The sequence below is a fragment of the Malus sylvestris genome, chromosome 9 (assembly GCF_916048215.2).
Source record: "Malus sylvestris chromosome 9, drMalSylv7.2, whole genome shotgun sequence".
Taxonomy (NCBI): Eukaryota; Viridiplantae; Streptophyta; class Magnoliopsida; order Rosales; family Rosaceae; genus Malus; species Malus sylvestris.
The window spans coordinates 7,404,465-7,428,522 of record NC_062268.1 but is presented as its reverse complement, the minus strand read 5'-3'; the positions used below and the strand labels follow the sequence as shown (position 1 = coordinate 7,428,522).

Genomic DNA, 24,058 nt, shown 5'->3' with positions numbered 1-24,058 from the left:
AAGGAGGTCTACAAGGAGGCAACAACCAGGGAAAGCAAACACAGAGCAGTGATTGAGGTACAAAGGCATGAGACACTGCACCAAGTGCAAGGGTATCATCCCCATCACCACCACAACAAAATTAAGGAGGACAAGGGAGACAATCCTTATTCAGGATATGCACTAACGAAGATGGGGGTTGGTTAACCCATGAGGAACCGCACATCTCCGTATTAGACCTCGAAAACCGGTGCGCCGCCATATTGGCTGATCTCAGAACCCAAGACCAGCGACACCTCTGAAAGACATCCATAAGCCTTAAAATCCTTGTCAACGTAGGGAACGCCTCCCAGCTACCAGAAGAAATATCATTCAACAAACAAGAAATGTTCTCCCTGGAGTTTAACTTCACAACAATTTGCTACAGATCCAGAGATTTAGCAAATTCGCACCCCACAAATATAGCATTAGCTTCTACCGCCATAGTGCTTGGAGCATGAGTCTGCCATTTCCTCGCTGCCACAAACCGACCATCCTAATTCCGAACAACGACCCCAGCGAATCCTTCACTAGTGGTAACAGACCAACTCACATCAACATTGACCTTCATAAAGGGATAACTCGGGGGAGACCACATGACCAAGCCAGACGAAGAAACCTGCGAAGGGAGAAAGCTTCCCAACGGCGAATGGGAAGCCTCCAGGAAAAAATCAATCGAAAATGTGAGAGACAAAAGAACTTGCCGGGGTAATATGATATTCTGATTAAAAATGGAGTCACACCGAGCCTTCCAAATGTGCCAACAAGTGAAGACAACGTACAACAATAGCCAAGTAACATCAGCCATCGACCCCAAATGAGAGTTCATCAGCGAAAAAAACCAATTCGCCAAAGATGTAATGCTCGCCCTATCCACTTTATAATTAAGAGAACCTCCAAATCATAAGGTTTCGACCCACGAGCATAACAGAAGCATATGCTCGATAGATTCCTCACAAGCATGACATATAGGGCAAATCGGAATAGGAGAACATCGACGCCTATAAAGAGCCTCCATAGTAGCCAACGCCCTACTAAACGCCTTCCACATAAAACAACGAATCTTCGGAGGGGTCTTCAAATTCCAAAAGACCTTCTAAACACGGGAAGGAATCAAGAAAGAAGTAGAAACCGGCCTAGTCACCACTTACACTGCAGAGGAATGCACCCAATGATAACCAGATCTCACAGTATACACCACATTCCTAGTCATCAGTCAAACCAATATGTCCTTCCTTAAATGATCCCCAATATGTACTTGAACAATCGCATTGCACTTCTCCTCTGAAATGAAAGGTTTGAGAAAATCATTATCCCAATTCCCCACATGCCCACCAAATAACAAGTTCACTAGCAAATTCCTCGATATCCTAACATTAGCTGGAGGAGTAGGGTGGCCAAGAGGGAGAGATGGAATCCATCTATCATGCCAAACTCGAACACTTTCACTATTCATAACTTACCAATGTGCACCCCGAAGAAGAATATCATGGCCAGCCAACAAACTCATCAACCCCAAGACGTTCTGCCTCCCCGTTTGGCCTCTACGAACGAACATTGAGGAAAGTACCAGGCTTTGAGAACTTGAGCCTATAGCGAATTAGGATCCTGCAACAACCTCCAACATTGTTTAGCAAGGAGAGCATCATTAAAGTCGTTGAAAGTGCGAAAGCCTAAACCCCCCTCAGACTTCAGCAACCCCAAAATAGCCCGAGAAACCCAGTGAATACTTTTATCCCATCCATGCTTCTCTCACCAAAAATCAGCAATCAAAGAGTTTAACTTCGAGTACAAGGTTGTCGGGAATTTAAAAATATTCATGGGGTATGCCGGGATGGCTTGAATAACAGCCTTAATCATAACCCATTTCCCTACTTGTGATAGAGTACATTGTTTCCAACCTTGAATTTTCTCCAAAATCCTACCTTTGGCATAGGCAAGGCCCAGTTTTTTTGAACGACTCCACAAAGAAGAAAGGCCTAAATAAGTCCTAGGATTAACCACCATAGGGATGCCTAAGACCTGATTAAGGTTCATCGAGATTCCACTCTGAGTATTCGCACCAAGAAATACACTGGATTTTTGTAAATTCACATGTTGCCCAGAAGCCGCAGAGTAAGCATCGATAATTTTCACAAGGTTGCAACAGTTGGGTGATCCACCCTCAGAAATATCAAGGTATCATCTGCAAATAGCATATGAGAAATAATTAGTCCACCAATATTCGTACGGATACCCAACAAATCACGTCTTTCAACCGCCGATTGGATAAGCCTAGATAAGACCTCATTGACAGGAGGAATAGATATAGAGATAAAGGGTCCCCCTGACGAATACCCCTAGACGGGAATAACCTCATACCTGACTGCTCATTCAAAATCACTACAAAATTCACTGATTTCACGCAGCCCATAACGAGATTCCTCCATCTAGCACAAAAGCCCAACTTCTCCATCACCCCATCCAGGAAATCTCACTCCACACCATTATAAGCTTTATGCATATCGAGTTTAATTCCCATCTCAAACTTACCTTTCACTTTCCAAAGCTTTAAGAAATGGAACATCTCATGCGCAATACCAATATTATCATGAATTTGTCTCCCTTCCACAAAAGCATTTTGCATGGGAAAGATGATATTCGGAAGAAAAGACTTAAGACGGTTAGCCAGCACTTTAGATAAAACTTTGTAAGAATAATTGCACAGGCTTATAGGCCTAAACTATCCCACAGATTCCGGGTTTTTAACTTTCGGGATCAAAACAATGTGGGTAGAATTAAGTCTTTGAGGTGAACTCACCCCATTGATGATATCCCAAACCAGCCCATTAACTTCTACCACAAGAGCATCCAAAAATGCATGGTAGAACACACCTTGGAAACCATTAGGACCCGGGGCCTTTAAACCCCCTATTTGATGAGCAGCAGACTTAATTTCCTCCTCCGAAATCAAACTAATTAGAAACTCATTCATCTCACCAGTCATCGAGATGTGCAAACAATCCAATAAAAAGCCCCAATCCCTATGCCCCGATGAAGTAAAAATATTTGCAAAATACTCTTCCACCATATTCCTCACCGCCCCTAGGTTATCAATCTAAACATCATTCCTATCTTTAAGCTTAACCACATTATTCCTCCTATGTCTCTGCAACGTAGACTGGTGAAGAAAAAAAATACGATATTAGCATCCCCCTCCCTAAGCCACTTAATCTGGGATTGTTGATACCAGTAACTTTCCTCCACCTCCCACAATTGATCAAGCTTCATAGAGACCACTTTAATGTCTTCCCAATTTTCATTCCAATCATACTGAAGTTCCCCGAGCTGAAACACCAGACGTTCAATCTCCTTCCCTTGAGCCTTAAACTCTCTGCGACTTCAACGAATTAACTGAGATCGGCAATCGTTCAATTTTTTGTGCCATCGTGAAATCCCATCACCAAGACAATGTCTCCCCCCAGCAAGTTTCAACAATCTCCATGCACCTAGCTTCCTTAGACCAAGAGGCTTCAAATCGAAAGAATTTTTTGGAATTAAAACTCCTTGCTGGCATTGAATAATTAAATGACAATGGTCAGACCCAATGACAATACCATGAATCACTAGCGTGTTAGGCCATTTCTCCTGCCAAAGCTTATTAGAAAGGCCTATATCCAATCTTTCCTCTACCAACTGCCCATTTCTAACGCAACGCCAAGTAAACTGAAGCCTATTGAAATCTAAGTCCATCAACCCTGCATTATTCATAAATGCTTCTAAATATCTGGGTCTATTATAAAGCACCTATGATCCCCTTGACTTATCATGGTCCCAAAAAAACTCATTAAAGTCACCACCACAAAGCCACAGGAGGTTGAAGGGACTAAACGAAGACCTCATCCAGCTCCAAAATGCAGACTTCTCCGCCCTATACGTAGTACCATACACCCACGTGGCCCTGGCCCATACGTCATCTCTCATCCCTCTAAATCTCACATCAATTATATGTTTTGAAGAAAACCCAACATCCACCTCTAATAAACCATCCCACCATAAGCTTAAACCTTATGCACGCCCAACTGGAGTAACTTTAAAACCCATCGTATATCCCATACGTCGTTTAACACCATCAATTCTATGATCCTTCATTTTAGTTTTAGAGAGAAAAATCATATAGGGCCTATACTTCCTAATTAGCCCCTGAAGGGCCCGAACTACCGTGTCCGACCTAAGACCACGGCAGTTCCACAGAAGATAACTCATGGCTCCCTTACGGTTGTTGAGAGTTGGCCGCCACCACCCTGGTAATAAACACATTTACCTTTCCTCAATATAACTATTTTCTTCATTTCTGCAATTTCCTCCAAGTTCTCCCAAAGTTCTTTATATTTCGCAGGAACATCCAACGACTCCTTTTCAGCAACTAAGTCATTAGCGATTTCTAAGCATATCTCCCGCACAGACATGTCCCAGAGACAAGTTATAGGCTGGTTGTGTCCATCAGAGCTACCTTCTTCCAATTTCATTTTCTTACGTGAAGATTGATCTAGCTGTTGTGTATCATTCTTATAACCTCTTTTCAAACTGCCCGTTTCCAAACTCTAGTTGAAGGTGGAATTAGATAGATGTAGAGGCCCACCTAACTGATAAACAACCTAAGGTAAATCCACATTCCTCAATACCAAGTTTGCATCACGAGAATCCGACTGATCCATATTTAAAGTAATTAATGGCCCAGAGTTATTCACAGTTTCCAAGCCCATAGTTACATGCAGACCCATTTCACTTAACTCTTGGATCCACGCAGGCTGAATAACCAAACCTGGGCTTAAAGTTTCACTAACTTGAATGGGCTGCTTGCCCAACGGCCCAACACTCATTACCCCCTGATGATCCACGTGGCGAGGATGACCCTAAGATAACCATTAACCAGTACCCTTCTCTTGAACATCTCATCTGTTGCGAATCATATGCCAAGTCTTTTGCCCCTATCTTGGACTGTGAGCCACTTCCTGTTGTGAAGGGGCCCGCGAGTATCCCACTGAATCACCACTGTCCATTCCTTCTGTAGTTGTCATGCACCTTTCAGAACTTGACATTGGTCCTCCCCTAATAGCTCCAGCAAGTCTCCACTCCCCTATATTGACTACCAATGGTCTTGGAACCTCAACCTCATCATGGACAGGAGCAATTCGTGTCTAGTCTCCATACACAATAACAGTCACTTTTCCAGGCAGAAACAAACAATCAGTATTGGCATGTCCAATCCTTCCACAGCGATAACAAAAGTCTTGAAGCCTTTCATATCAAAATTCAATCCACGTGTCTCTTCTATTGTTTCGTGGGATCCAGCACCCTGGAATAAGCGGTTTCCCAAAGTCAACAACTACCCTTACCCGAAGAAAACCCCTAGCCTTCACAGGATCCTTTAGTTCCACGAAATCCCCAAGTTCCCTTGCTAGACGCCTTACATTCATTTATGTGTAGAGAGATAAGGGAACATTTGTAATTTGAATCCAAAAAGGAATCGACTCCAGTTGAATCTCCTCTAAAGCTAACTCAGGTGGCCACCTCTGAACAGAGAAGTTTTGTTTCACGACAGCCTAAGGCACCTGATTCATAATCCTTCCCGCAGTGCTTTCATCTTGCACTGTAATTAGATAAGTATTTTCTCTGACCCATTTGACTTGAACTTCCCCCAAATCCTTCCAAGCCGACCGTAAGATATTCTAAACCCTCAACTTATTCAGCATCTTATTAGTCAGAGTTGCCCCCACCAATTTAACCCCACATTTCAAATTCGAAAAATCCATTGACTGCTCCAACTGGACCACCAAATCCTTCATCGTCAAGTGCTCCATATGTTCTTTGATGTTGCTTCCTACCAAATGTCCATGAGCTAAAGTGAAATGATAGATCCTTGAAGACTTAACTGACTGCTCCGATAATAGTTAGATTTCTCCCACAAATCTTCTTTTGGCAAGTTATCCTTTTGACAAATACAGAAAGCTCTGACAACTAGAAGGTTCAGCACACAAAACCAGTGTATTGTTGCAGAATAATCTACCTAACCAACCAATAGAAATCGAAGGGTATTTGGAGTACACCAAACTTCAATAAAAGCAGGTAAGAAATAAGCAACATAAATTCCCCCAACCCCAGCCATAGGGGGTGGTTAAGATCAATCAAACACCAAGAGATCACCTCGCACAAGGAAATACAGTGCAAATAAAACAAAGCCACAGCAGAGCAAACTAAAAAACAAACAAGAACCAGCGATAAGGGAAATTACCAAAACTTTCACAAAGGAGAGAACCAACACTCACAATGAAGGTCTCTCACACCAGCGGAGAGAAATGACTTAATCTTCTTGTTTTTTTTTTTTTCTATCTATTGGAGTAAGTTTCTCAATTAAAAATTCGTTGGTTTTTTAACTCATCAAAACATGCAGCTATGGTTTTTTTTTTTTTTTCAAATTCGTTAAAACTTCCATCAAAATGAACCACCTGCCACGCACATAAGACTAAATCAAGGGGCAACTATGAAAAAAAAATTAAGAAAAATTATAGCAATGGTTCCCAACTTTAACCCAATTAGAGAAATAATCTCTCAACTTTAACGCACTTGGTGCAGTGATCCCTCAATTTTAACATAATTATAGCAATGGTCATTCCAACATGACTCGTTTTGATGCAATTCTGACAGAGTAGACAAAAAATTCATAGATACATGTTTTGATGAGTTAAAAAATTGATGATCATAAATTTTTAGTTGAAATATCGTTAATCTAGTTAAGATATAAGGAACCATTATTACAAATTTTTTTGTTAAAAGAAGGTGAGCGGAATAGAAAGTTAGTACAGGTTTGACTAAATTAAAGCCGTTGAAGAGGATATATATTGGGAGTCAAGCCACTAACCATGTCATTTCTCTTTGGGATGGAGCTGGATCAATTGATTGTGACAAATTACCCTCGGTTTCGCTCTTATTTACAACTTTTCTGATGGGCTCCGATCCTTTTGAAGCTTTTTAGTTGTGGGCTTTTTCTGGACTAAATTCAATCTCTATAATGGATGGATAAGATGAAGCTCGCACTACGTTTTGGTTAGTTTCTCTTTGCTACTTACATTACCCTTAAACTCTCTGAAGTATTTTGTTAAGCATCTTGCCTTCATAGCAAGGGACATTGCATACACTTTATCCTTTATGTGGATCTGCCAGCAGCCGTGACTAGCCTACTGAAGTGACGAAGCTTTGTTATGAATAAATATCCTATCATTCGTCAAAAATAAGAAAATGCATGCCTCTTTTCAAAGGGATACAAACTTTTTTTGTTTGGATGCCATTTTTTTTGTTTCTATCTTTTGAACAGATGCTCTCAAGTCCACAGAAAAATGGAGAAGAAAATGACTTGAAAGATACAATAAATCAGCAAAATAAGCATGGCCAGAAAATAACGTGGTCTCTGTCTTCTCTTTCCCTCTCCAACTCTCTAGAAAATCTTCCATAACCATACCCTATATATCGTTGCAGGCAACAAGAAACCAGAGTTTTCATGCTACATCACGCTTCATGTCGTACGGACTCCTTTTCTGCTCAATAATGTTATACAATTGTCGTTTTGGTGACAATTAGGCCGTACATATAGTCACCATGACAACATTGACAAGAACAACAGCTCTAGGTGGTTTGGGGGAGAAAATAAGTGCTTACCACAGTAGGTGCTTCTTCTGCCCGCATTTTCCATTTTTAACCGTACTCGAGAGTACAGAGGGAGCAAGTAAAGTATGGAGGCAAGGAGCCAATTCAGCTCCGGCATTCTGCTCCCGCAGCGCAATCCAAAGTCCTCGAGCTATTGCATCAGAAATCTCCACCACAGAACGAACGGTAAGTGACTGCCTCAAAATCTTCTCATGTACAAATTCTACCATAAATATCTAAGGATTGCAACAAGAGAAAAACTTCCCTAAAATAGGAATGTCACTGTGATATCTCAAGTCAATCATTAAGAAAGTTAAAACGCATAATAATGCATGATTGGGTTGAGATACTGAAACAGACACAAGAAGCATGACTTTGCAGTACTGACCAAACAAAAAAGCATGAGTTTGAATGAACTTTAAAAGCCTTGAAGGGCAACTTTACTTTTCACTCTAAGATTAATGAAGCTGTAAGTGTCCCATGGGGTAAATGACCTTAATACCCCTTGTATAAGCCTTGTATAAGGCTTTATGAGGGCATATATGGGATCAGACCCTCAGAGGCGGTCCTAATAGCACCTAAAGAATGCAAACAAAATAAGCATTGGGGCTACCAATACTTTGTGTGTGCAAAGATAGGTACACAAGAAGTCGTCCTTATCTTTCTTTTTTAGGTTACGTAGGATAGTGAGATATTTTCTATAAAAAGGCAGCTGGGAGTAGTAAAGTAGCACCAACTCCATCCTTTCAGACAAATCAAACCCTAAAAAATTTTCTCTTACACAACAACGCAGGTTGCAACTACTCTCACTCATCAAGAAAAAATGCTCAAAAACTATGTGCCGATCTTCTTGATGCTCCCTGTAAGTCATGATTCTTCTTTTCACTCACACTATGCATGCATTATGGTACGAAATATAATGATCATCACAAAGTAAAAGTTGTAATTTTTCCTTTCGGGTTTTTCTTCGTACCAGTTGGGAGTTGTTACGGTTGACAATGTTTTGGAAGACGGGAACAAACTCGTTAAGGACCTGAAGGAGTTACGGGCAGCGGGTGTTGATGGGGTGATGATAGATGTGTGGTGGGGGATCATAGAATCGAAAGGGCCTAAGCAGTATGACTGGAGTGCTTATAGGAGCGTGTTTCAAGCAGTTGAAGATTGTGGGCTGAAATTACAAGCTATAATGTCATTCCACCAATGTGGTGGGAATGTAGGAGATGTTGTAACCATCCCCATTCCCAAATGGGTACTTGAGATCGGAGAATCAGACCCCGATATATTTTATACCAATCTCAAAGGTAACAGGAACCCGGAATACCTCACTCTAGGTGTGGATAACCTGCATCTCTTTGACGGACGAACCGCTGTGCAGGTAAGGTTCACATGATTTCTATATGTAAAATGTTCATGCCATCAACCAGCATTCATTTTTATCAAGGTTACTTATATGTTAATAGTTGTGTTACAGATATACGGTGATTACATGAAAAGTTTCAGAGAGAACATGTCGGATTTTCTAGAAACCGGACTTGTTATAGACATTGAAGTAGGGCTTGGACCTGCAGGAGAGCTCAGGTATCCCTCTTATCCGGAAAGTCAAGGATGGGCTTTTCCAGGGATCGGAGAGTTTCAGGTGGGATTGATTTATTAATATGATGATCCTATGGCTTACTGGAAATATTCAAGCAAGTTTAAGTTTTAAACACGTTACCTATTCCATATTGCAGTGCTTTGACAAGTATCTCCAAGCAGAGTTCAAAGAGGCTGCAACAGCTGCAGGCCATCCTGAATGGGCTTTGCCAGATAATGCCGGAGAATATAATGACGCTCCTGAATCCTCGGAGTTCTTCAGATCAAATGGGACATATGTTACTGAGAAAGGGAAGTTCTTCTTGACTTGGTACTCTAACAAATTAATGATCCATGGTGATCAGATCCTGGATGAAGCCAACAAAGTTTTTGTGGGCTGTAAATTAAAGCTAGCAGCCAAAGTAAATATTCTAATGTCATAAAAAACTGTTATTAGCAGTACCTACGATCTTTCGCCCAATGTTAATCCGAGAATCTGCTTGATTACAGGTATCTGGAATCCACTGGTGGTATGAAGTTGATAATCACGCCGCGGAGCTTACAGCAGGATACTACAACTTGAAAGATAGAGATGGGTACCGACCTATAGCCAGGATGCTGTCAAGGCATCATGCCATTTTGAATTTCACATGTTTAGAGATGAGGAACTCTGAACAAAGTGCTGATGCCAAAAGTGCACCTGAGGAACTTGTTCAGCAGGTAAACATCTTGAAATTTATTAAGACCAGCTTTCCTACTTCAGTCTCGTTTCTCATTGGAAAAAAAATACCGTTTTACTGTTGTTTTCTCGTACAATTCCCTCCATAAAACATGTCGAAATGATTGTCTTGGAAAACCATACAAAAACTAATCTTTCTTTAGTTTGACAGTTATACAGTATCTAGTAAAACCCAGGTTCTAAATAAAATATGTTTCTTAACGAATTTATGGTATTCAATTACAAAAATATGGAAAGTAAAAAGCGCATCAAAAACAAATTTAAAAAGGAACAAACAAGTTAAAGTAAGGATGGATTGAAAATGGACAACAGCATTCTTGACAATTATGTTTTGCAAAATGCATGTGCAGGTTTTGAGTGGAGGTTGGAGAGAAAACATAGAAGTTGCCGGAGAAAATGCACTTTCTAGATACGACAGTGTGGCTTATGACCAAATCCTTCTAAATGCTAGACCAAATGGCATCAATAAAGACGGCCAACCAAAATTAAGGATGTATGGGGTGACATACCTTCGTTTATCTGATGAACTACTGCAAAAGACGAATCTTGATATATTCAAGATATTTGTAAAGAAGATGCATGCTGATCAGGTAAACAAATCTTTATGTATGTGATTTAAGAATATGCTCTTTCATGGTGAAATATGTCATCGGATCCCTCATTTATGCAGGATTACTGTCCAGACCCAGAGAAGTACAATCACCACCTAGGTCCTTTGGAGAGGTCGAAACCAGAGATTTCGATTGAAGATCTTCTGGAAGCAACCAAAGCAGAGGAGCCATTCCCATGGGATAAAGAAACAGATATGAGTGTCAGTGGTGGAGCTGGTGGACTTGTTGGCCTACTCTCTAATTTGATAAGCAAAATCTTAGCTCTATTTAAGTGATACAACAGCAAGGCTGGGAGAGAAGCAACCTGTAAATTCGCATAGTGTGGCAAACTGGCAATGTGAAAACAATTTGAGATGTTTTCTGTTTGAATAAAAGAATCTGTATTTCCCATAGACTGAATGTACAGACAATCTCATGACAGAATCATTCACCAGTAATCCCCACAAGAGCAAACTCCCTGTCTAAAGTGGTGGAACCTGTGGATATCTCGCATTATAATCTCTCGATTCATAAGCATAGAGATCATTTTTGTTACCGTGTGGCAATCGTTACATACACGAAGATTCTTGGTTATCCTGATTGTCGTCCCAGGTTGTGTGTTAATAAGGGCAAAAGCAATTGCCAGTCTCTCGCTATGATCCCAAAGCATTTTCTCCTTTACTTTCTCTTCAACGTCATAGAACACTGAAGCGGTGTCCGGCTTGTATCCAGCCTCCTTGAGCTGCAGATTCAAGTCTGTTAACTTGGCATAAATATCTCGTGTCTGTGGGTGTGACTTATCTCCAACTAAAAACCTATGAACCATCTTATCTAACTCCACAAAGCTGCAGCCGGGTGGTTTCTTCAGTCCCTTCCTTCTCACCACAGCTCTCACTCTTTCCACGTCATCCCATCTCTTCTCAGAAGCATAAATGTTGGAAAGGCAAATGTAGCTCCCCACTCCTTTTGGGTTCATTTCAAAAACATTTTGTGCTGCAATCTCCGCCAGCTTAACATTCTTGTGTAACCTGCAAGCAGAAAGAAGTGCAGCCCATATATCACTGCTAGGTTCTACTTGCATGGTCTTAATGAGCTCATATGCTTCATCTATGCGCCCTGCTCTTCCCAGAAGATCCACCAAACATGAATAGTGAGCAAGTCCAGGCTTCACATTGTATTCTACCGTCATTCTATTAAAAATATCTTTACCTTCATTGACTAGGCCGGCATGGCTACATGCTGACAAAACAGAAGTGAGAACCCCTTCATCTGGAGTGAAATTATTTGCTACCAGTTCGTGATAACAAGAGATTGCTTCTTCTCCCCTCCCATGAGCACCATATCCTGAAACCATAGCACTCCAAGAAACCAAGTTTTTTACAGGCATCTCATCAAAAACACAACGGGAACAAGACAAACTTCCACATTTAGAATACATGTCTACAAGGGCAGTTCCCACAAAGATATTTCCACCAAACCCTTTCTTGACGATGCATGAATGAACAGACATGCCAAATTGCAAGGCGCTGATCTGGTCACAAGCTCCGAGCACACTTGTGACAGTTACTTCATCAACCTCTGCACCTTCCATAACCATTTGGCAGAAAAGTCTCAAGCTTTCAAAAGCATCTCCATTCTGCTCATAACCACTGATCATAGAGTTCCATGACACAGTATCTTTCAATTTCACCCCATCAAATATTCGCCTCGAATAAGCCGCAGACTTGCACTTACAATACATCTCAATAAGAGAATTGGTCAAAAACTCGTTATGTATTTCACCACTGTTTCGAACCACATATGCATGAACTGCTTTCCCCTCCTTCAAGGCCATCAACTCAGCACAACCAGAGAGTATCCCAAGCAAACTTGTCCCATCTGCTCTCAATCCCGCCTTCCCCATTTCCTCAAAAATCATTAAACCCTCTCTTGGGTCACCATTCTTCACACAACCCGAAATCATTGTGTTCCAAGAAGTTAAATCTCTCTCAGGCATTCTATCAAACACCATCCCTGCCAACCTCATATCCCCGAACTTGGAGTACATTGCCAGAAGAGCATTACCCACATAAACATCCGACTCCAGCCCACTAACCACAACCTCCCCATGAACCCTCCTCCCAATTTCCACAACCAACAGATCACCGCACGCCTTAAGAACAAAAGGGTAGGTAAAATTGTCCGCCTTCTGTCCAAAACTAAGCATTTCACGGTACAAAACCAGAGACTTGAACGGACATCCATTGCAGGCATATCCCCTGATCATGAAATTCCACAGGAACGAGTTTTTCAGTAAAATCCCATCAAAAATCAGCTGCGCTTGGGGCATTTTACCACAGTTTGCGTAGAAAGCGGCGAGCTTGGTGCTGAGATAGGTGTTGTTGATGAGATTTCCGGCGGTGACAGCGACGGCGTGGAGCTGCTCGCCTTTTGGGAAGGATTTGGTTTTGGTGAGGGATTGGAAGATGGTTCCGCATTGGAGGGAAGTGAATGGTGGGCTGAGAGATTGATGTTTGAGATGGAGAGTGGAGGAGCAGATAGATTTTTTGAGGAGTTTGAGATTGAGATTGCCATTGCCGTTCATCAGAAACAAGTTTGCAAAACATGAAATATAAATATAAATATATATATATATATATATATATATATATATATGCGTGTGTGTGTGTGTGTGTAAATATATATATTCACGAGCTTTCAAAGAGTAGAGAAGAAGGAGGTGGCGGGCATTTCAATTTCGCTATCTCCCGTTTGTTTATGCAAACTGCAGTACTAAAGGAGTGAAAAAAATAAAGGATAAAAAAATGAAAAGTTTAAAAAGAATGGAGAAGTGGGGTATCGATCCCCATACCTCTCGCATGCTAAGCGAGCGCTCTACCATCTGAGCTACATCCCCTGTTGACATATTTGTGCACGAATTCATTTATAACTGTTTCAGTTGGGGGAGACAAATACATGAAATAAGTGCCCGTCTGTGATTTAGGATTGTTTTGGCTTGGATAATCTACTAAAAGATTATTATTGTTAAGGGGATGGGAGGGGAGGGGAGGGTTTAAAATTAATATAATAATTTAGGGAGACGGGAGTTCGGGACGCATAGGAGAAAACCTAACCCACTAGGATATTGGACCACACGTCAAATTATATTCCTTCTCTACGATACTAGCCTTGTCGCATCCCGGCCCGAGGCGGACCACTTTCCGGGCCCGCTCCACCACCGTAGCACGATATTGTTCACTTTGGGCCCCGACCACGCCCTTATGGTTTTGTTTCTGGGAACTCACGAGCAACTTCCCAGTGGGTCACCCATCATGGGAATGCTCTGGCCACCTTCTCGCTTAACTTCGGAGTTCCGACGGAACCCGAAACCAGTGAGCTCCCAAAAGGCATCGTGCTAGGTAGGGATGAGAATATATATTTAAGGATCACTCCCATGGGTGATGTGAGATGTTACAGGCCTTCTAACCCGAGACCATGAGGCCAAATGCTAGAGCACTTAATTATACGGCTAGTACTAGAGTCAATGAATATTGAATAAAAATATGAATGTCAACTTGCATATTATATTTAAGTGAACATAAAATATGGAGAATTCATGAAGAAAACATTGAATTTGGTTTGATTTTATAAGAAGGGTGGTGAGTGGGGATGGCTTGGGTAATGAGTGTGGGGTTATGTGAGAGGGGAAGATGGTGGGTGATTAAGATTAGTAATGAAATCACCTTTTTACTCCTGCATGTGGATGAAATTTTGACAAAAATTTCGATTTGATAACGAACTTTACCACAGGTTAAGATTAGCAGGTTTTTCACTACATAGATTTATTTAAAGGGAGTTTTAACGAAAAGTCTGCATTACTGTTCACTTTAACGAAAAACCACATTTTTACACTAAAAAAATCAAACATGGTACTATTCATTTTACCCTTTATTTTGTCCTTATCATTAAAACTCAAAGTTTTCAAGCCATTTTCATTAGTTTTCCTTTATTTAAAACTAGTGTCTCACCACACTACGAGAAAAAAAAATTGGCAATTAAAATTATTTGAACTATGAGAAAAAATTCAAATATAAGTGCATAATAAAAAGAATTCGTAACTCAGTTAGTTAACATCATTTATCAATGAACTCGAGAGCTGATGTTCAATGTTCCCTCCACTCCAAATAAAAAGGGGAACTTTAACGAAAAACTCCAAGTATTGTTTACTTTAACGAAAAAACACATTTTTACACTAAAAAATCAATCCTAGTATTATTCAATTTACCCTTTATGTTGTCATTATTGTTAAAACTCAAAATTTTCAAGTCTTTTTCATTATTTTTCTTAATAAAAAAAACGTAGATGCTAAATTTGGGACAAAAAAGAAAAAGAAAAGTAATAGATAAGAATAAAATGAGAAAAACAAAAAATTGGATGAAGGCAAGTGTTGTAAAAGCCAAAGGGAGGTCAAGAGACAAAAGACCAAAATAAGTCTAAAGACAACCATGGACGTCCCACATTGTTCTCCTCACGTCCATATCACGCGTCATTCTCTTTCTCTCTCCTCCTAAACCCCCGAAAAACAAGAAACATCCCGACGAACAAAAATCTAAACAGAAAAAAATATTATCACAATAAATATCCAGATTAGCTAAAATCCTTCTGGGTTGAATTAGATTAGAGCCCCCACCCCATGAATTTGTGTTTTGATTCAGCTTTTTTCTTGCGTTTATTAATGGCGGTCGTGAAAACAGCAATGCTTTGACGTTTTAAAATAGTATAAAGTTTTGCAGGCGTTGTTGTTTTTGGTCTGCTCTTGCATGTTCGTATCTCGACGTTTGAATCTTCAAAGTCTGTGTTTTTCCGATCGAGATGGCAAAAAAAGTGTGGGTTGTTCGCATAGCTGAGAAACTTGACGTGGGTTGCCGTCAAAATTGAAGATTTTAATCACGTGGCGATAAGAACGCGGAACAGAAGGGCGCGCGGCCGCCATTGTTGCAACTTGCAGGTGGAGCTTCGAGGCCGGTTTCTTCTCTTTTGGAAACGTTTCGTTTCTGTTTGGTTGGAGAGAAAATTGAGGATTGTGCGACAAGTTCGATGAAATGAAAAGGAAAATATATGGACGGGATGGAAATGGGAAGAGGCAGCTATGCGGTTGTTTTTGTGATTCTGCTTTGCGCGTTGGTGATAGGGGCGTCGGAGGGTGTGAGGAGGACGAGAGAAACATTTTTCGGCAATGGCGGCGATTGGCTCTCCGAGGAGATAGACGAAGACATGGTATGAACATAATTTGAATTACCCTCTTAATTCTTTTTCCTGCTATTTTCTTCCTTCGTGATTGTTAGCTACGTTGTTGCCAAATTTTGCATTTAATTAGAAATTAATTAAATTTTACTCGAAGTAAGTTTTTTTTCTCGCTTCTGCAATGCGATGTTGTATTGAAACCAAGAAATAACTAGTCTTGATTGCTAATGGGAAGAGAAAATTAAAGTCAAATTTGCGATGACCTGGGCGTACCTAAGTTGGCTAGAGTAGTGTGTTTCCCCTCCGCTCCTCTGCATAATGTCGATTAGATTAATTAGAATATGGCTCGAGAAAAAATGAATTTGATCTTCAATTTCCGCTTGTTGTGTTTGTATGTAACACTAGCAGGTTCCTGTTCTGAAGAAGCTAAGAACCTATTGAGGTGACACAATCCTTTTTTTTTGCTAATACATGGAGGGATGAATTTGCAAATTATGTGCACTTTGTTCTTCTTGCTCAAGCTATATATGCCAACATGTAACTCTACATTGAGTTAAAGACAGATAGGAGCAAATGGCTCGTAGAAAAGATAGAAAACTCCACCAGCAAAAACAATAGCAGATTGTATACCGCGAAACTGCATTCGGCTGTGTGAGAAATGACAACTGCGTTAAGGCAAAAGATCGAAATGTTTTGTAATTGTTGTATTGAAAATTGAACTCATGATAGCTACTTCATTATTGTACAAGAGGATTACATGTTTATCACCGAAATTTGACTAGATCTTGTGACTGCAGGCAGAGCAGGCATGGATCCATTGCAGGAAAGAACTGATAGAAGAGAAAGATGCTATCGAAAAGTTTAACTTGTACATTCCACAGGAAGCAGCCGCTGACTCTGAAACAACGTTCTTAACGAAAAGAAACATACACCATGCAATTTTAGTTCTTCCTCATCATGTGAAAAAAACACTTTTTGATTGCTTAAGAAAGAAAGGGCTTCTGCTTCATGCTTCTGAAGAAAAGGCTACCTCGAAAAATTGGTTCATCAGCTGCTTAGGGTGGCTTTTAGGCTGGCCAGATGCTCCTAGAAGACATTTGGCCAGCGATTCACGTAAGCCAACAACGCCAAGTCCTTCTCCTTCTCCACAACCGGGGCATGCTCCAGTTCTAGCTCCCGGCCCTGCAGCTAGGTTGCCTAGATATCAAGCACCTTCACCTTCACCTTCATCCTCTAAGAAAACTCATACTACTTTTCACGCTAGTCCTAATCCCGCATCAAAGGATCCCTCGTCGAAAAAGAAAAATCCACCATCAAAGGATGCGAAACCCTCACCAAAAAAGAAAAATCCACCAGCAAAGGATCCCTCATTTGGAAAAAAAAAGGCGCCACAAAAGGATAACAGCAATGTGACTAAACTAATTGCTATTGCTGGAGCTGCAGTTGTAATATTTATCATTGTTGCACTTCTCTGTTTCTGCTGTATTAAGAAAAGGAGAAGCCGAAAAATTGGTCCAAGAAATGGACCAAATGATGATAGGCCTCTTCTCACAATATCCGCTGGTATGTTTGCAATTATTAGCTTTCTTCCACAAATTGATGATGATTTTCTTCGCATTCTAAGGCCTGTCACAACCTTTGTAATGCCACAGGTTCTTCTCAGAAGTCTACTAGTTTAGGAAATTCCAGTAACAAAGAGTTCGGCACTAGTGCAAATTTTGCAAACAATATGGCCCCGAAAAAAGAAAATGAATCTGCACCTGGTGATGCAACTACATCAGAAGCCGTGGCAGGAGGGTCAGTTCCTCCCCTAAAACCTCCCCCTGGAAGACAAGCTCCTCCACCACCTGAACCACCAGGTCCACCACCACCTCCTCCTCCTCGTCCTAAGGCCCCACCACCTCCGAAAGTTGCACCTCCACCAAAACCATTGCCTGGTAAGACCAACCGTCCGCCTATAGGACCTCATCGCAAAGCAAACAGTGGAGGTAGTGGTGATATGGATGCTGAGGGATCTCAAAAGACCAAGCTAAAGCCATTCTTTTGGGATAAGGTTAATACCAATTCGGATCAGTCAATGGTCTGGCATGAGATCAGTGCAGGATCATTCCAGTAAGGCATTAACTTTCTCTTGATGGATCTAATTTTTCATCAACAATTAACTTTAAATACTCCAATTTAACTTCCTACTTATTTACAGATTCAATGAGGAGCAGATAGAGTCGCTATTTGGTTATAACGCTGCGGATAAAGCCAAAAATGATCGCAGGAAGGAAGCATCAGCCTTAGAACCTGCGGTCCAGTATATTCAAATTATCGACAGAAAGAAAGCACAAAATCTTGCAATTCTTCTACGAGCATTGAATCTGACAGCGGAAGAAGTTGCTGATGCACTCCGAGAAGGTGAGTCTCTCTCTCATCGTGAGAAACTTTTCTAGGAGATATTCACTTTGTGTTGTTTACTTGGGAACAACTCTTCATCATTGGCCACTTGTCTCTCTGAAGTTCCATGTTATGTTTTTCCAATTTCGATTCAAGTGCTAAATTGTGCAAACAAAGAGAATAAAAACTCTATTATCATGTTATAAAGAATAAAAACTCGAAATGGAAGAACATAGCATGGAACTTCAGAAAATAAGAACTCGGAAATACCATGTTTGAATCTAATAAAAACAAGAAGTACCATGTTTTAATCATTTATCCTGGACGATGGGCTAGTCTATGTGTTATTTCTTATCAGTAACATGGTTCTTACCTTTATTGATTGAATCAGGTAATGAGCTTCCTGTGGAGTTCCTCCAAAACTTGTTGAGGATGGCACCAACTGCGGAAGAAGAATTGAAGCTTAGGTTATTCACAGGGGATATTGCTCAACTTGGTCACGCAGAGCGGTTCCTCAAAGCCATGGTCAACATACCATTTGCTTTTAAGCGCATGGAGTCACTGTTGTTTATGTGTTCTCTGCCAGAGGAGGTTTCTACCACTAAAGAGTCCTTCATAACTTTAGAGGTGAGACTCTTGATCTGCGAACGCAATCTATCTATTGAACAATTATGGTTAGTCAAAGCAAACTTCAATGTTTCTGTGTTATCTAACTATTCCTCGCCATAATGTCAGGTTGCTTGCAACAAACTCAGAAAGAGCAGGCTATTCCTAAAACTTTTAGAAGCGGTTCTCAAAACTGGAAACCGTATGAATGATGGCACCTACCGTGGTGGTGCGCAGGCATTTAGGCTTGATACGCTTTTGAAACTCGCTGATGTAAAAGGCACTGATGGCAAAACCACACTGTTGCACTTTGTAGTTCAAGAGATCATGCGTTCTGAGGGTCGTAGAGCTATTCGCACAGCCAGAGAAAGCCGGAGCATGTCCAACTTGAGTACAGAGGACATAACTGAGGATGTCAATGAGGAATCAGAGGAGCACTTGTGTAACCTCGGTCTTCAGGTTGTCTCAGGTTTAAGCGATGAACTTGAAGATGTGAAAAAGGCTGCACTTGTAGATGCTGATGGCCTAACGTCGACAGTTGCAAATCTTGGCCAGTCCTTAATAAAAAATCGAGATTTTATAAATGTTGAGATGAAGAATATGGATGAAGATAGTGAATTCCAACGCACACTAGCCAGTTTTGTGGAGCGGGCGGAATCTGATATTACATGGCTGTTGGAAGAAGAAAAGAGGATAACTGCTCTTGTGAAGAGCACAGCGGATTACTTCCACGGGAACGCAGGGAGGGATGAAGGCATTCGCTTGTTTGCGATTGTACGAGATTTCTTGGTAATTCTAAACAAGGTATGCACAGAGGTCCGAAATTCAACAATGAAGGCGGCGAAGAATGCCAAGAAAGAGGCTCAGGCCCCAACGGCGACAGAAACAACTCCAGAAAATCGTCAAACACCACCTACAGATATGCGTCAACGACTATTTCCAGCAATTGCAGAACGGCGGGTCGAGGAGGGTTTCAGTTCAGATGATGAGACCTAGCTTTTCATTTAGGATAGGTGTATTTTAATTTGGAAGCACATTGACGGTTGCTTGGAGTTCAAGTAATGCAGTAGTGCTAAAACCATGTGTGCAGTATGAAATTGGCCTTCAAGTTTTTGTGCCGTTCTCTCTGTGACTGTATAGTCCACAAATTCAGACAGCATTGAAATCGCTGTGGCACGATGAAGAGACGGTACTTTCGCGCAATTCATCGGTGTCTAATTTCTTTTGAGCCCTAGAATTTTGTTTTTGAAATTTGTTGGTCGCACAAAGGTGGTGTATTTCCAGGAAAAGTGCTTGTTGAAAAGGGACTCCATGGATCCAATGGCAAATGGGGTTTCTTAGGTACAGAAAGACTTGTGAAGTTTAAAAGATCAGATACTTTGTTGTTGTTTTTTCCATCGTTTATCATTTTACACTCTCATACCAAAACATAATTTGGATTCTGCAATGTGAGGTTTACTGTATAATTTGAGGACTTGATGCGTGCTTAATTTGACTCAAAAATAACTCGTCTGAATCTTATTTCTCTGATCAATTGCAACATTGTAAGCGAACAAGTAGTATGACTAAAGTGAGTACCCAGGCGAACAAGCATTGATGTGTCACATCCCGGCTCGGGGCGGACCACTTCTCGGGCCCACTCCACTACCGTAGCACGATATTGTCCGTTTTGGGCCCCGACCACCCCCTCATGGTTTTATTTATGGGAACTCACGAGCAATTTCCCAGTAAGTCATCCATCCTGGGAGTGCTCTGGCCTCCTTCTCGCTTAACTTCGGAGTTCCTACGGAACTCAAAGCCAGTGAGCTCCCAAAAGACCTCGTGCTAGGTAGGGATAAGAATATACATTTAAGGATCGCTCCAGGGGAGCAATGTGGGATGTCACAGATGTGAGTGACTTGTCAGTCATCATAACACATATGAATATGCACTCATATTCTGCAGCTATCAAGAAACAATATACCAATCGAACATTAAAAATTGAATGTATATATTACCATATCAACATTTCTCTCGTTTTAGGATAATGCAAGAGAAACTATCTATTTAAATTATATTTTTTTAATCTGTATAACGTGATTGTTGATTATTTACAAATATAATCTAAAAAGTTAGTTTACACAACATTACTCTTCGTTTTATCATATTTCTCATTTATAATTTAAATTACATATTAATAAAATCTCGATTGTCAATCAAAATTTCATATAGTACCATTCTAACATTCTAATTAAAATTGAACATAAATAAAAATTATAATGTAATTTCACGCAAGTCAAATTTTGTTTTATTATAAAAATTCCCGTTTAATTAACGTGGGATAAACATCGGAGAGTAACCAAAAACGACGTGGTCCCACCGTCTTTGGCAAATAGAGTACCGACACGTCACAAAGTTTCTGGTCAAAACCCTACTACGAAACTCTATATAAACTCTGTCCTCTAATGTAAAGGCTCTCGCTTCTGACTGTCGCTCGGCTCTGTTACAGAATCAAAGCTTTCCCAATTCAAGACCCTCTCTTTCTCTCTCCGATGGCTCCGAAGAAACTTGTAGAAGACCCCCCGGCCGCCGTGGTGGAGGACTCCGATGATGAAACCGTCGACGAAGAGGAAGAGGAAGGGGAAGAAGACGACGCCGTTGAAGTCAACAAAGCAAAATCTGTGGATCTCAATGATGATGATTTAGAAGAGGAAGAGGAAGAGGAAGAGGAGGAGGAAGAAGAAGAGGAGGAAGAAAAGCCCTCTGCGGTGGTCATGAAGTCAAATCCCCAATCGGGTTCTGCCTCCGAAGACGATTCCGGATCCGGGTCGGAGACCGAGTCCGATAACCACTCGCCGTCAGCTTCCGACTTCACCGTCAAGCCGATCGTCTCCAAGCCCGCGAACAGCGCTGTTATGCCCAGCAAGAAGACTGCTTCGGCGAAGCCTGCGGCCGCGCCCAGTTCCGGGTCGAAGCGACCGGCGGAGACCGAGCCCAGCCTGAAAAACTCCAAGAAGAAGAAGGTCGGCGGCGACGATGAGGATGCGAAAAAGGGGCAGCGTTTTTGGAGCGAGGACGATGAGATAACGATCCTGAAGGGCATTATAGAGTTCGAAAGCAAGAAAGGTGTGGCGGCGAGTTCGAATGTGGCTCCATTCCTTGAGTTCATCAAGAATGATTTGCAGGTCGATTTGAGCACCGACCAATTGGCTGAGAAGTTGACTGATAAGATCAGGAGATTGAAGAAGAAGTACCAGGCTGGAGAGGATGGCGAGGACCCGGTGTTTTCGAAGCCCCATGAGCTTAAGTGCTTTGAGCTGTGCAAAAAGATTTGGGGTTCTGAGGCCAATGGACTCGATAGCAATGTGAAGGGCGGTAAGAGGAAGCCTCCGAGGAAGAATAATAAGGTTAACAACGATACGGTTCTGGCCTTGCCGGTTTCAGACGTGTCTGTGAAGAAAGAGGTGCAGAATAATGTGACTAATAGAGGAGTTAAGGCTGACCCGGATGACTTTTGGTCTAAGTATCCATGTCTGAGTGGTTCTTTGAGGACGGGCAATTGTGCACCGAGGTCGGATTTAACTAGACTTTTGACTGAGAAGATGCCTTCTTTGGTTGGGAGTTCCAAGGCTAAAGAGTTGGAGGAGAGGTGGAGGGCATTGCAGCTCATTGAAATGGATTTGTCTGTCAAGAAGCTTGATTTGATGCAGGAACAGACTAAACTTGTATTGGATTCGATGAAGTCTTTGAAGGATTAGAGGTTATCTTGAAGGTAGTTCATGGTTTTTCATGGATTTTATGTTAATATTTTGAGTCCAAAACTCTGTGGTATAGGTTCTCTTATGATAGAACCTGTTTTGTTTGATGCATGGAGGTTCTCAGATTTTGGTAAAGACCAATGTTTTGCTCTATACATGATATGTCACATGGAGATCATTTTCGTATAATTCAAGTAGTTTTCTTCATGGCATTGTGGCTCTATTTGTTTTGCAGTTTACCTTCATTGGAATTGAATTCCTTTTGATTTGTTGTACTGGATGATGTCTGATGAATAGTGTGGTTGATTGGGAAATATAATATTACAAATTGCTCGGTATTTGATAAGACTGGCAAGTCCGGCCTAGGATGATTGTTGTTTAATTCGTTGGCTTTGTTTTATTGGTATGAATTTGTTTTATTGGTGGTGGGGATGTTGGTAGGACTGTATGTATCTGTAGTCTGAAGAATCAGGTAGGCAATTTATCAAGTTGATATGAACTCAGGGGAAGATTTATCCCTGTAAAAAAGGGAATGCTGTCGAATATTTCACATGTGCACTCTAGTCCCAATCTTAGATATAGAATCATAAGCCGTCCCATAACATTCAATCATGTTCCACAATTGTTGTCCTGGAGGCCCATCCTTCCAAGTTGGGTGACTTGGGCGATCCTTTTGTTTTGTCTGCAGATATCAACCCTCCCTAAGGTTACTTCACCATGGATTTGTACCTTGTACCCTGCGTATGGATGCTATGGTACCAAATGATATAAACTTGCCCCTGTAAAATTAGCTTGCTAGGGAGCTGTGTCCAAGAGTTTATACAATTTTGATGCATTTCAAAATCCTGCTCCTAATTAATACACATTCTTGCTGGTATTAGAGTCCATCCTGAAGAGTTTCCTTGTTGTCTGAAGAATAACATTAACCAATCAGTAAGCTTCTTTATGGATACCAGAGACCCGCCCATCCGAATTTTTCACTTGCTATACTTTCTCAAGGGAGATTAGAGTTAATGATTTACTTGATAGAACTATCATACTGTAGGGGTCTTTTACTTTGATAGTGTGTCAAATGATGGAAGGTGGCTACAAATCCCTTCTGCATCTGCATTGATATGAAACTTTTGACTCTGTCCACTGTTGCCTGCATCCAAAGTGATGCACTTTGTAAGTGGCAGTGTTTGCCCCGCTGATCTATTTGAAGATGTTTGAATTTGGACCTAGGCAATATTTTGGTGCAGGTTTTGCTAACGTAGATTCAAACTCTATTGACACAAAAAATGCTGTTCTAGTCTCTTTAGTGTTCTCTCACCTGTGCTGCTCCATCTAGATGGATCTGCAACACTATGAGCTCGAGCACTATGTTCCGAGGCGAGCTCCTCCCATACGCAGAGGCGAGCTAGCCTCCTGTGTGTTCCTTTTTGCCTGTTCTTCTACATCCACTCTGCCTTAGCTCTGGTTCTGCATTCTGACCACTCCTGCAGAAACAAATTTTAGTTTTTTTTCTG

At 41.2% G+C, this 24,058-nt stretch overlaps 4 protein-coding genes and 1 non-coding gene across 6 annotated transcripts; 3 read left to right on the top strand and 2 right to left on the bottom strand.

The window, feature by feature from the left end:
* Window positions 1-7,470: 7,470 nt before the first annotated feature.
* Window positions 7,471-11,015, top strand: LOC126582797 (beta-amylase-like). Its single transcript, XM_050246993.1, has 8 exons — window positions 7,471-7,887; window positions 8,495-8,563; window positions 8,678-9,076; window positions 9,173-9,337; window positions 9,432-9,695; window positions 9,784-9,993; window positions 10,363-10,602; window positions 10,683-11,015. Exons 1-8 carry the CDS (start codon window positions 7,654-7,656, stop codon window positions 10,896-10,898), a joined length of 1,797 nt encoding a protein of 598 aa, XP_050102950.1. The 5' UTR covers window positions 7,471-7,653; the 3' UTR covers window positions 10,899-11,015.
* Window positions 10,980-13,348, bottom strand: LOC126582796 (putative pentatricopeptide repeat-containing protein At3g11460, mitochondrial). Of its 2 annotated transcripts, XM_050246992.1 has the most exons (2): window positions 11,812-13,348; window positions 11,441-11,630 (listed from the first exon to the last, which is right to left on the bottom strand). In XM_050246992.1, exons 1-2 carry the CDS (start codon window positions 13,184-13,186, stop codon window positions 11,575-11,577), a joined length of 1,431 nt encoding a protein of 476 aa, XP_050102949.1. In that variant the 5' UTR covers window positions 13,187-13,348; the 3' UTR covers window positions 11,441-11,574. The 2 variants fall into 2 exon arrangements, with proteins under 2 accessions (XP_050102947.1, XP_050102949.1); XM_050246990.1 differs by having other exon boundaries at window positions 10,980-13,346.
* A 77-nt stretch (window positions 13,349-13,425) lies between these two features.
* TRNAA-AGC (transfer RNA alanine (anticodon AGC)) lies at window positions 13,426-13,498 on the bottom strand. Its single transcript has one exon. It is a non-coding gene; the product is annotated as a tRNA-Ala (tRNA).
* Window positions 13,499-15,020: 1,522 nt separating this feature from the next.
* Window positions 15,021-20,319, top strand: LOC126634140 (formin-like protein 3). Its single transcript, XM_050304632.1, has 6 exons — window positions 15,021-15,858; window positions 16,623-17,388; window positions 17,478-17,937; window positions 18,026-18,228; window positions 18,599-18,834; window positions 18,943-20,319. The coding sequence occupies exons 1-6, from the start codon at window positions 15,700-15,702 to the stop codon at window positions 19,807-19,809; spliced, it is 2,691 nt and encodes an 896-aa protein (XP_050160589.1). The 5' UTR covers window positions 15,021-15,699; the 3' UTR covers window positions 19,810-20,319.
* Window positions 20,320-21,255: 936 nt separating this feature from the next.
* LOC126582830 (STOREKEEPER protein-like) lies at window positions 21,256-22,888 on the top strand. The gene has a single exon (XM_050247043.1). The coding sequence runs from the start codon at window positions 21,345-21,347 to the stop codon at window positions 22,548-22,550; it is 1,206 nt and encodes a 401-aa protein (XP_050103000.1). The 5' UTR covers window positions 21,256-21,344; the 3' UTR covers window positions 22,551-22,888.
* The last annotated feature ends 1,170 nt before the right edge of the window (window positions 22,889-24,058 follow it).